A 12011-nucleotide genomic window follows, 5' to 3' on the forward strand; every position below is an offset into this window, starting at 1 on the left:
CCTGTACAACTAAATATTTTGATTTTGTGGGGGTTTTTGTTTGGTTGGTTTTTATTTTGATGACAGCTGAATATGCAAAATAGAATTGAAGGTACTGGTAGGTATAAAATGCCTTTCAAAACAAGGACAGAGTTTTCCTTAGCCCGCGGTATGGATTAATAATGAGATTGACCAGCTAATGAACCAAATGCAGCAAATTGAGACACAGCAGAGAAAGTTCAAAGCCTCTCGAGACAGTATTTTGTCAGAGATGAAAATGCTGAAGGAGAAGAGGCAGCAGTCTGAAAAGACATTTATGCCTAAGGTATAGTATGGGGATATTGAAAGCTGTTACTGGTTTTCTATTAATGGTTTCATTAATATTACTGATAAACTCGCATCCCTTTAACATCATAATGTGAAATATGAAGAGATGACTAGAGACATCTCACAAAAATATGTTTATGTAAACAGAAAAGTGAAATTCATATAAATCTAAGATTGCTTTGAGGATTGATTCTGTCTAATATCTGTTCCATAGCAACGCAGTTTGCAGAGCTTGGAGGCAAGTTTACATGCTATGGAGTCAACTAGAGAATCATTAAAAGCAGAACTGGGGACTGATTTGTTGTCTCAGCTCAGTCTTGAAGATCAGAAACGTGTGGATGCTCTTAATGATGAAATTCGACAACTACAGCAAGTAAGGAAATGAAAATGTCTTGCCATTAAATGTGGTACCTTTTCTTCCCAATAAACTTACTCTTGTCCTTTTGTTTGAAAAGTCACTTAAGATGAATATAGTGTAATTAAAGTAGTGTTTCATCAGTAGTGGGTAGGCATGTTTGGAGTTTTCTCATCTGCAAAGTGTATTTGCATGTTTTTCTCAAATGCTGGGTGAATTTTACTAGCTGTATTGTGTGAGGATTATGGTTATTTGTGTTGGAATCACGACAGTTTCCTTGCTCCTGCTCTTGTACTTTACAACAATAAATACAAATGGATATCATCTGAAAGGAATGATGCGCAGTGTGGGGAAAAGAAAACAATGCCTTTAAGCACGTGGTAGATGAGACAAAAACTAAGGTTTTGTCTGACACCCATGTTGAAAAAATGATACTTCTTAAGTATACTTTCTAAAGCTCTTCTGGGTTTAAGAACTGGATTCACATGCTAATACAAGTTTAAGAAACCTACTGACTTGTATGGTTGACTCTTGCACTAGACAGCTGCAGAAATATTTACTGTTTGGTTCTTTCTACTTGTTAAAATTAGAGCAACAGTCCAAAGAATGGTGCGATATTTTAATACACAGAATTGTGTGAAGAGAGGGGTTTCGTCTTAATTTTTTTTAAAAAGGAAAAAATAGTTGTTTAGGAGTCAGTTAAGGCAATTAATATATTTTTTTTCTATCTTTTCAGGAAAACAGACAGCTTTTGAATGAGAGGATTAAACTAGAAGGCATTATCACAAGAGTTGAAACATATCTCAATGAGAATCTGAGAAAACGCTTAGACCAAGTGGAACAAGTAAGGATTTTCTCTTAAATGTACTTTTGCAATTTGTTCTTGGTTTATTTCCAGGGCTTTAACCTATTAATCATTTGATAAATACTCATTCATTACCCTGTATTACCTGTGGTGGGTTTTGCTTCCCTATATCCAAGCTGAGTTAAGTGTTTTACATAAATTTCAGCACAGTATTTTAGGCATGTGAATTTTGGACAGAAATCCTACTCTAAATACACAGCCTATGTATAAATAGGGCCATCATAATGTCAGATGTGTTTGAAAAATCTAACTATTCTCTAAAACTTTACTAAAATATTAAATACAGTTATATGTAGAGTAGCGGAAAATAACTGGTTTGTCTGGTTTATACTTTTGTTCCCCTCCATGCTGAAGCTTGGTGGTATTTATTTTGTCCCATAGGAACTGAATGAGCTACGAGAAACAGAAGGTGGCACAGTTCTTACCGCCACAACATCGGAACTTGAGGCTATCAACAAACGAGTGAAAGATACACTGGCACGGTCAGATGGTTCGTAGCATCATTTTTTCAAAGAAAAATCTCCAGGGTTTTGAAAGTTCGCACATACTGTATTTCGGTTTAGAAATAGACCATAATATGAGAAGTAATCATTAATTTCAAATATTCTGTAGTAGTTACATAGTGTGTAACAGACTTCTGGAACTTACTCCAAAGATTTTGTGCATGTCATACATAAAAGTGTCCGCAATTGTACACTAATACCAGTAAGTATGTGTTGGTGATAAGACTTCTGGCTTTAGGGCATAGTACTTTTGAAGGAACCTTCATACAAGCATGATGTTGTATAGTTGTTCTTGAATTTTGTCTAACCTATCTAAAACTAAGTTGCTGTCAAATAGGAAATAGCATCTGTATGGCTCAAACTTTTTTTTTTTTCTCTTCCTTTCTAGACTTCAACAATATGACCTTAGTATGTTTGTTTAGGGTTTTTTAAGTCATATACTCATGGGGAAGAAGAGAGAGGGATTTTCATCTTTTTGTCTTAAATTTTAACTTCCTACTCCTTCATAGATATTTTTCTTTAGATTGTCTTTTTGTTTCATAAATACTTGACTGGATAATTGCTGATTTTATGCAGGCGTGTAAGACTTACCACTTTGGGTTTTGTGCTCTCCCCTAATATCTCAGATCTGGATAATTCTATTGACAAAACAGAAGCAGGAATTAAAGAGCTTCAAAAGAGCATGGAACGCTGGAAGAACATGGAAAAGGAGCATATGGATGCCATTAACCATGATACAAAAGAACTTGAAAAAATGACTAACAGGCAAGGCATGCTCCTCAAGAAGAAAGAGGAATGCATGAAGAAAATCAGAGAGTTGGGTTCACTTCCACAGGAGGCTTTTGAAAAGTATCAGACTTTAAGTTTAAAGCAGGTAATAAGTGTGTGCTTGGTTTCATATTTCGTGACCTGAAATGTTAGCATCACATACATCTTGAGTGTCAAATGTGGCTAGAATACTTTGATACGTTAATATTTTCTGTTTACAGTTATTCCGCAAACTGGAGCAGTGCAATACAGAACTGAAGAAATACAGCCATGTTAATAAAAAAGCTTTAGATCAGTTTGTGAATTTCTCAGAGCAGAAGGAAAAATTGATAAAAAGACAAGAGGAACTGGACAGGGGCTACAAATCCATCATGGAGCTGATGAATGTCCTTGAGCTCAGGAAGTACGAGGCTATTCAGCTGACTTTCAAACAGGTAACAAAATGGCAACAATTGTAAAAAAGCTGGTGCTGAAATCAAATTGTCCCATTATGTAGCAGCTACATGGGAAGAAGCAGATATTAAGTACATCTATTCTATAATAATAGAAGGCAGTATCATGTAACTTGGTTTGTGGGTTTTTTAAATACTGAAAAAGAAATAGGCTAGCATTTTAAATAGTTGCTCATCTTGGTTGTATTACGACTCTAGTTTTGCTTTAAAGCTCTTAAGTACTTTCTTTCTGGTGAATCTCTTTGTACTACGTACAGCCCTTGCTGGGGAATGTCTGGTAATAACCTCTGCACCAAATCCATTCTCCAGATTTAGTGAAAGTAATTCCTAATGTTAACAAAGGGTCTTAACTACGAAGTATGTGAAGTCTTCTCTTTAAAAGATCATTTGCTTAACTGATATCTCATCTGAAGTTCACTGAAATAAATAATACTTACTTTTGCTGCTGTTTTGTTTTAATTCTACCGTTTTCTTGAAAAAATTGTGAAAATTCTCATACTACAAGAACAGTTGGCTTAGATGTTTTTTTTAAACCAAGCTCTGTACAGCATACGTTTCTCACTTCTACTTGTGCTTAAGAATGAATGTGGATCTTTGCTTTGAAGCAGATACATAGTGTGATCATGTAAAAACAGCTGTTGTCTGCAGTGGATTTCATTATACAAAAATCATGTGGTGTATTGACTGTTTCTTTTTCAGGTGTCAAAAAATTTCAGTGAAGTATTCCAGAAGTTAGTCCCTGGTGGCAAGGCCACGTTAGTGATGAAGAAAGGAGATGTGGAGGGCAGTCAGTCCCAGGATGAAGGTGAAGGCAGCACTGAGAGTGAAAGGGGATCTGGATCTCAGAGCAGTGTTCCATCTGTAGACCAGTTCACTGGAGTTGGCATAAGGGTAAAGAAGAATATTTGTGTTTCGGTACTCTGAATATTCATTTAGATTGCCTTTTAACTCTGTTTTTAAAAGGCAATGTTTAATTGGTCCTGTTTATTTACTGTAATAGCAAGTGATGTTGTGGTTTAGTATTTTGAAATCATCTTGCTGTTGCATTGTTTTCTTAGGTATCGTTCACAGGGAAGCAGGGTGAAATGAGAGAAATGCAGCAACTTTCAGGTGGACAGAAATCCTTAGTGGCCCTAGCCCTGATATTTGCTATCCAGAAGTGTGATCCAGCTCCATTTTACTTGTTTGATGAAATTGACCAAGCCTTGGATGCTCAGCACAGGAAAGCTGTTTCAGGTAACTGCCTACCTTTATTCTTCTTTGTGGTTGAAGGTGATAGTCTGTCATCTCATCCCTCCTGTTTAAGATAAAAGCTTTTAATCATGAAGGCACATTTTTTAATATCCCAGCGTGTGTGTTAGAATTTAACTTTGTGCCTTCTGAAGCTTTCATTAACTTGGTTCTAGGTAGAAGCTCTGTGTTGCCTACTGTGTCTAAAGGGTCTCCTTACTACACGTCAGTGTGGCGGAAATAATCCTGTTTTGAAGTGTAGTTTGATTTTTTTTTTTTAAATGAACTTTTAGCTCATTGCATTGGTTGGTTGGTGCTTACTCTGGTTTTCATCGTAGAAGTTTAATACCCCAGTGATTTTGCTCAGTGACTGGATTTGTCAGAGTTGGTACTGGAATTAATGATACTATTGAAAAACCTGGTATGGATCCTTTCTTGATTTGTGGGTTGGGTTGCGTTTTTTTATTAACCAAAACCTCATTTTGACCAAGGAATAGCAAACTCTGTCTGTCTCATATTAAGACTTGTACTGCTTTATTGAAAAGATGACAAATAAAGAATTCTTGTGTTCTTTTTTAGATATGATTATGGAACTAGCTGAACATGCTCAGTTTATTACAACAACTTTTAGGCCCGAACTGCTTGAGTCGGCTGACAAGTTCTATGGTGTAAAATTCAGAAACAAGGTAAATAATATGTTTTAGTTCTGGTGTTCAGTGAGAGCCTTACCAAGTTGTGCATTTGAGACTGGACTTGAAAGTCAAGTTGAAGGTAAATCAGTCTTATTTCAGTGATGGATTTCTAGTTTGTGTAAAAGTTCTCTCCTTCCTGAAAAAGAATTCAAATATCTACAGATGTCCCTTGTCATATTCTTTAAAGGAAATTAGAAATTGATTATAGGCCTGTTGCTGAGTCCTGGAGTCTCCAGAAATAAATCTGTCTTATTCTGCAGGAGATACTGTAATAACTGTATACTTCTTTTTGTTCCCCCAGGTTAGTCATATTGATGTGATCACAGCAGAAATGGCCAAAGACTTCGTAGAAGATGACACCACGCATGGTTAAACCGAATTGTACTTACCGCTTGTTTGGAAGATGTGTATAGTGCTATGTTTATGCCAGGGACCTGTAAATTTAAAATATGAAGTATTTAGTCCTTGTTTAAAATAGTTTTTGAACATACATTTTAACCAAGACCCCAGAAGGCTTAGTTTCAAAGGAGCTTGAGTATCCATTTTGTCTCTGTTGCTGTATTTTATAAGATAATTGTTAATGTTACCTTTATACAGTACCTGTAGTTTGGAAATTTTATTCTCTTCCCTCAAATCTTTTGTAAAGTGTCTGTTGCTGTTTTAAAGCTTTTCAGAAAGTGCTAGCTATTCCTTCTTAACCATAATTCTATCATTTATATTGCCTCACATGGTTTTTTTAATGGCTTCAATTAAAATAATTGGTTTTATCGCTGTAACTTGTATACATTAAGTTTTTGGTTTATATTGTCTGTCTTTAGAGGATTCCACTGAGATGGAATAAATACTATTTGGTCATATTGGAGCTGCATATTTCAGAAGTAGGAGACAAAGCAATTCTTTCAAGCCATTCTTACTTCTCTTTTCTGCCTTTTTTGCACATTGCCAATGCCAGCAGAAAACCTCCCCAAATCTGTGTCTGTCCAAATTCATAGCGTTCTGGTTATTGAACTGAAAAAAAAAAGTATCATAAAACACTGAGAAGTCTGACAAGACCCTAGAACTGTATAAAATTGAACAAATCACAGCCCCATCTTTTTTTCCTGGCACCCTGGCCAGAGTAACAATTCCTTCATCATATCCCTTCAGCCTGAGAGACCAGCATAACTTGAGCCAAGTGACAGTCATCAGTCAAAATATGAATCTCTTCCTACAGTCTGGGCTTTTGGCAAAGGGGTATTTGAATAATTTGATGTGTTATTCTGGAAAACTTAAGGTTTTACCGTGAACCATGTTTCTTAGAGAGCAAAGCAGTTGTAAAAACAAAATCAGTTGGTGTTGCAATAGTGTGTATATATATATATAAAAATAAAGTTACATAAGGTACTGTTTAAGGTTAAATAGTGCAGCGAGAAACGGGGAACTTGTATACTGCATTTACTCTGTAGGGCACTTTCAACGAAGCAAAAGAATAAAGCTGTCTGATAGGTTTTCCTCTGCCAGTGCCCTTGTTCCCCACTGAGAACTTCAGGAAGTGCAGGAAAGGAGAGCCTGAACTGATTGCAAGTCTGAGCTGAGGAGTGCGTATACTTGCCGTACAAGGCAGGGTAAGAGAAGAATACTAAAGTTGGTATGGAGTAACTTCCCCAGGGAATGATAATCATGTAGGAAATTACTACCTGCAGTAAGTCTAAGCCAGCAGGAGGAGGAGGATGTTGTACCTGACATAACAGAGCTTTCTCTAGTTCTAGGGAGTCACTAGCTACATAGCAGACTTCTCTCAGTGAAGAGAGGGTATGGTACAAAACATGAAACAAACTCTGGAAGCCAAAGCAACCCAAATGCCCGCAAAGTTTGTAGCATGTAAGTAGACTTTATATTTGAGAACCATGAAGAATTTGAAACTTTGTCCTCTGCATAGAGAGCTCTGACTATGCATTCAGGGTGGCTACAGAGCAAAGCATTCCTGAATTACTCACAGGTGAAACAAGTGAGTTCAAAGTCCAGAGAAGGACCTAGAGAACCTAGCCACAGATTCATGCCTAAGGTTACTGATTTCATGCTGTTTGATCTAGTGTGTGTAAGGACATGCTTGAAGTGCCTGTCATCTGTGATCATCAGATACACAACTAGCCTGTGGTAATAGCAGGCTGTGCTCTCAGCTAACTCACTAGGCTTGCCAGTGCTAGGGCATCAGCTTGACAGTTATTAGTTTGAATTTTGCAAGAGAGAAGCAGTTTGTAGGCCATGAAGCTAATTACTGTGCTTATTAAGAAGTGTCATACTAAATCCATTTAAGACCAATTATGAATTGTATCAAATAATCTCATTGAAGTGGGAGTAGATGAGTAGAGCAGAGGGTTTTGGTTTTTTTCTTTTTGTACAGTGCTCAGCATAATAGAGTGTAAATGCAGCTGAATAACGTGAGTAATTTCAGCTGTGTTAGGAGTTTTCCTCTGGGTTGAGTCTGGCATTAAGTTTGTTATCAAGCACAGTAGGAAAAGGGGTAACTCTAGTAAGCTGGTGGAAACACAACTGAATACTGAGTTGATACTGTGCAGGGTAAGAATAGACAAGCCTTTAGCTGTCACTTCAGTTTCTTGTCTGCTAAAGACCAAGGTTTAGAACTACTTGCACAAGATCTGGGAGATTTATCAAGACTTTCAGAATCCCTTTTTAAGGTAAGTTTGGGGGGTGGTGGAGTTATTTTTTTGTATAAACCTAAATGACTACTGAACTTCATTCTGTCCTTTAAAAGTGGCATTTCTAGAGAGACTGCTTTCTAAGTTGACACCTCGTTTTCCTGTGAGCATACCCTTTCCCACATGCTCATTCTCAGTGCTGTGATGCCTCTCTGGTGCGGAGCCACATACTGCAAGAGTGGAAAAACTTAATGGCATCAGTTCCTTCATCTGGTTCACTGAGTGTGTTACCAGTAATGCTGGCGTGCATGGGACTGGAATGGGAAAGGCTGAAATAACTTACACAGCACCTCCTCCAGATGTTAAAGCACAGCCTTTGTGTGGCGCTGCGGATGCCCTACAGCGAGCTGGGGTTGCTAAGTTAGAAGCTGTAGTTAGAACTGAAGAGGGCCTCAAACAGGGATGGAGTAAGGTAGGTTATTTAGCAAAATCCATACCAGCTCACTGTATTGGAAAAATTGCATGAGAGAAAACTGCATGAAAGTAGGAAAACCAGAACCTCATCCCTTGCTGTACATTTTAAGGAAATTCTTGTACAAAGGAGGAAGAATTGCCTTGAAAAAATGCCAGTACATAGAACCTAAAGGAGGATTTTGGTTTTCCCAGCCTGGTTTTGGCCATGGTTAAGGTTGGGAGTGGCAGAGAAGTTTTCTTTGCTGTCTGCCCCCTAATTATTTGCTTCAGATTGCTGTGTAAATCTGAAGATATGACACAGCTATTGCAAAATGCGGTGATTGGACTGATAGGTTTCCAAGGTGTATGTGTTCATTGTGTTCTGTTTGTGATGGTTCATATCTGGTCCACTCAACATTGTACTTTACAAGTTGCCTTTTCTGTCTGCCAGTGCTTTAAATTCTTCTTGGAGTCTTAAAAATAAGCTGCTTTGAGAGTCATTATGTCCTTGAGTTTCTTCACAGGTGTCCTGTTTTTTCCACCTGGAAGTTTACGGCAGAATTCAGTGAAACTAGACAGTTTCTCTGAACTGTAGGATATCCCGGATATTGTAGAAATCCTGGGTGCCCCATGGTGTACTGTCTTTATGCCTAGGGAGCCTGGGCTTAGATGTATTGACTGCAGGCTCTGCATAGTTGCTCTGGTAGATGCTTCTCAGAAACATGGTAACACAGTGGTGGCTGTATTCTGGGTCAGTATCGGAGTACAGCTTCTACTGCCCTAGTGTACTGGGAAAAAATCACTGGTGGTATGATCCAGAAACATGAAATTGAGAATGTTACCATTTTATTTTCATTTTTTTTCTGGTTATACTTGTCCTTCTAGTAAAACACAACTGTTGTTTCTGGATGTCTGCCTGGGGCTACGTTTCCTACTGCAAGCTTGAAAGTCACCTAGGAAATACCGATGTAATGTAATTGCTGAATGTCTCAAATATAGGTGTTCAACAGTTCATTTTCTTAATTATCAGTATATGAAACTTATCAGCTGAATCGCTGATCATTTCTGATAGGATAGTTTTCATCTCTAGCAAACATTCTTCAAGTACTTTGTAAGATTGACACCTTTTGAGTTTTGTATTTTTAATCTTACGGAAACGTTACAAGATGTAGTTTGTAACTTTGGACAGGAGATGGAGCCAAACTGGACTAAATGCAAAAAGTAAATTTGCTTTATTGTTAAAGTTGAGGGTAAAATCAAAGCTTTTCTGTGAGGTTTTTGGAATTCCAGAGGCACTTACAGTGGTCATGAGGATCCTGAACAAATAGAGAAATAAATTGTAAATAGTTTTACATGGACAAGAATGTAAGTAAATGGGAATAAATTGCACTTTTTGCTTAAAAAAAATTATAAAAGCCTTTAAGATTTTAATAATTTGCTAAAATGTTCTTATTGGGTAGAACTGCGCTATTCCAGAAAAGTGTATGCATAAATTTATGTAAAAATAAACATTGTACATGAGAGAAAAAAACAAAACCAAAAAAACCACCCAAACAAACAAACAAAAAAAAGCCCCAACCTGAAAAATTGTCACAAAAGTGTAAGAATCTGGTTCCTCTATGAGAAATGACAGAGAATTCTTTCTAGTGAGCGAAGTCATTGTCCTTTCCTTGCAGCTGAACCTGTAGGCGTGGGAAGTGATGATTCCCAAGGCAGGGCTGAACAGGGGGGCTGAGCTGCTTTTGTTGAAATTCTTGCCTCAAATTGGAGGTACGAAGTGAGTTACCCTGGCTATTGAAGCTGGCAACTGCTGCTCCCATCTGAGTGTGTTTATCCATAGGCACAGAAGAGCACTTCTGAAGAACAGCTGCTCTGCTGTTGGAGCACCAGGTTCTAACAGATAACAGCTCTTCACCTGGGGAGGAATGGCACTTTTTTATTGCCTCTTAGTGGAGCCCTGCTGATTTTACAAGCTGAGAGTCTTCAGATATTGTTTCAAAATATTTTCCTAGGGAAAGGTAACCTTAGACCCTGGAAGGTCTTTATTTCCAGCATCTGCTTTCATTCCTCATTGGACACAATGGATGCTTTTACTCTCTCCCTAAGAGTCAGTAAAAGCATTCCCAGTAACAACCTAAATCTTTTCACATGGGCACTGAAGTTCATTTCACTAGTGATACTGGCTTATTTTTCAAGGAGGGTTATAAAAGTCGATTTGGTTTTACAGAAAAACAAATACATAATGCTTCCTTTTAGTGCAATTATTATTTGGGATTATTTTAATTGGAGGCATTTTTCACCTCGGTCCTGGCATGATGTCTCTCTTCTCCCCCTTACAGTCAGCTGAAGTGCAGAGAGAAGCCAGTTAGGCTGAGATCCTTATTTCCAGTGATTCTGCCTTGCTCTTCCTTCAGCGTAGGTTTTACTCTTTCCTTCTCCGTTTCTTTCCTTTGCTACCTGTGACTGTAACCACGAGGGGGCATCTCTTGGTTCTGTTGACCTAGGTTGCCTCAAGTTCAGCTTTTTAGTTTTCTGCCCATGTATTTTGTCTCAGACAATGTCTTATACAATGCAGCAACAATGATGGACAAAATCATTGTTCGGTAGTCCTTGGATTCCTCTGTTGGTGCAGTTTGAGCTAAGTGTTAACTGTGTTCAAAGAGGATACATTTAGCCTATGAATTTTTGTAACAATGCTGAGCCCAGCATCAGTTTTCAGTGCTACTGAATCAGCAGCCGCTTCACGTTGCACTTCACTTCTAGGAGAATTACATTATTCTTCTGAAATACCTCCAAGCTTCTACTTGCTAAGGCAAAGAAGAACTTGTAATTTCTTACGATAGTCATGGCTTGCATTTGGGATAGCTTTGTTCCTCTGCGTGGAAATGTAAAGGTGAGAAATGACGTGCACGTTCTTGGGTTCTGATGCCTGAAATTCTAAAAATGAGATTTACCTTGGGTGGGATCAGCACTTAGAATCCACTTCTGCAACTATGCCTGAGAGGATGTCATGGTAAGATGTTTGTTGGGTTACAGGAGCTCAACGGTAGAGCATCCACGTATACTTCGCTTTAAATAGGAGGCATTCCAGACAGAGCGTGTATGTGAGTCAGAAGTACAACATCTAACTGCAGTTGATATCACTGAAGGTTGTAGGCAGATGCTGCTGGAGCTTTGAGCACAATGAAAATCTGCCTCTGTCTCTCCAGAAGAGCTCAAGTTTTTCTACTTAGTTTAAGGATAAAAATGCATCCATGACCTTCAGTGTTCAGATCACTCGAACAGCATCTAGCCAGCTGGATGCAGGCCCTCATAGTGCAGGGGAAAACACTTCATCCCCTTGCTTAAACTGGGGGGAAGTCTGAGCTTGTAAATGAATTTCTGGTCAGTTTTAGAATTCAGACTTGTAAATATTGAGTAGCTGGAATCTCTCAAGTACAGCTGTAGTTCGCAACACTGGCTACTTGGGAATAAATTGCATTCCCACTGCTTTGTGATTACCTACAGACTGACAGATACGGCAGAAACTAAAACTGTACTGGGGTTCCTCCATGTACCTGCCATAACAGCTAGGAGGGATTTATAAATTCTAGAATAATATGTATATTATATATAATATTATACATTACAATCTATTATTAAGATATAATGTATAAAATGTTATATCTTTATATAGAAATTTTATATATTACATGTATTTTATATATTTTTATTTTAGAAATATTTTATATTTATTTACAACATATAA

The 12011-nt window shown here is 37.8% G+C and overlaps 1 protein-coding gene across 1 annotated transcript in view; it reads left to right on the forward strand.

Moving 5' to 3' along the window:
- Nucleotides 1–5938, forward strand: part of SMC3 (structural maintenance of chromosomes 3) — a 28538-nt gene extending 22600 nt beyond the window's left edge. Inside the window, exons 20-29 of the mRNA XM_009476036.2 lie at nt 153–304; nt 521–679; nt 1398–1505; nt 1908–2016; nt 2656–2903; nt 3019–3231; nt 3949–4140; nt 4308–4485; nt 5059–5165; nt 5473–5938. Of these exons, the coding sequence (XP_009474311.1) occupies nt 153–304; nt 521–679; nt 1398–1505; nt 1908–2016; nt 2656–2903; nt 3019–3231; nt 3949–4140; nt 4308–4485; nt 5059–5165; nt 5473–5544 (1538 nt within the window). The 3' untranslated portion in view covers nt 5545–5938. The remainder of the gene's footprint in view (nt 1–152; nt 305–520; nt 680–1397; nt 1506–1907; nt 2017–2655; nt 2904–3018; nt 3232–3948; nt 4141–4307; nt 4486–5058; nt 5166–5472) is intronic.
- Nucleotides 5939–12011: the final 6073 nt, after the last annotated feature.

Source organism: Nipponia nippon, unplaced genomic scaffold, assembly GCF_047370975.1.
Source record: "Nipponia nippon isolate SJK-2023a ecotype South Korea unplaced genomic scaffold, ASM4737097v1 scaffold_3, whole genome shotgun sequence".
Classification (NCBI taxonomy): domain Eukaryota; kingdom Metazoa; phylum Chordata; class Aves; order Pelecaniformes; family Threskiornithidae; genus Nipponia; species Nipponia nippon.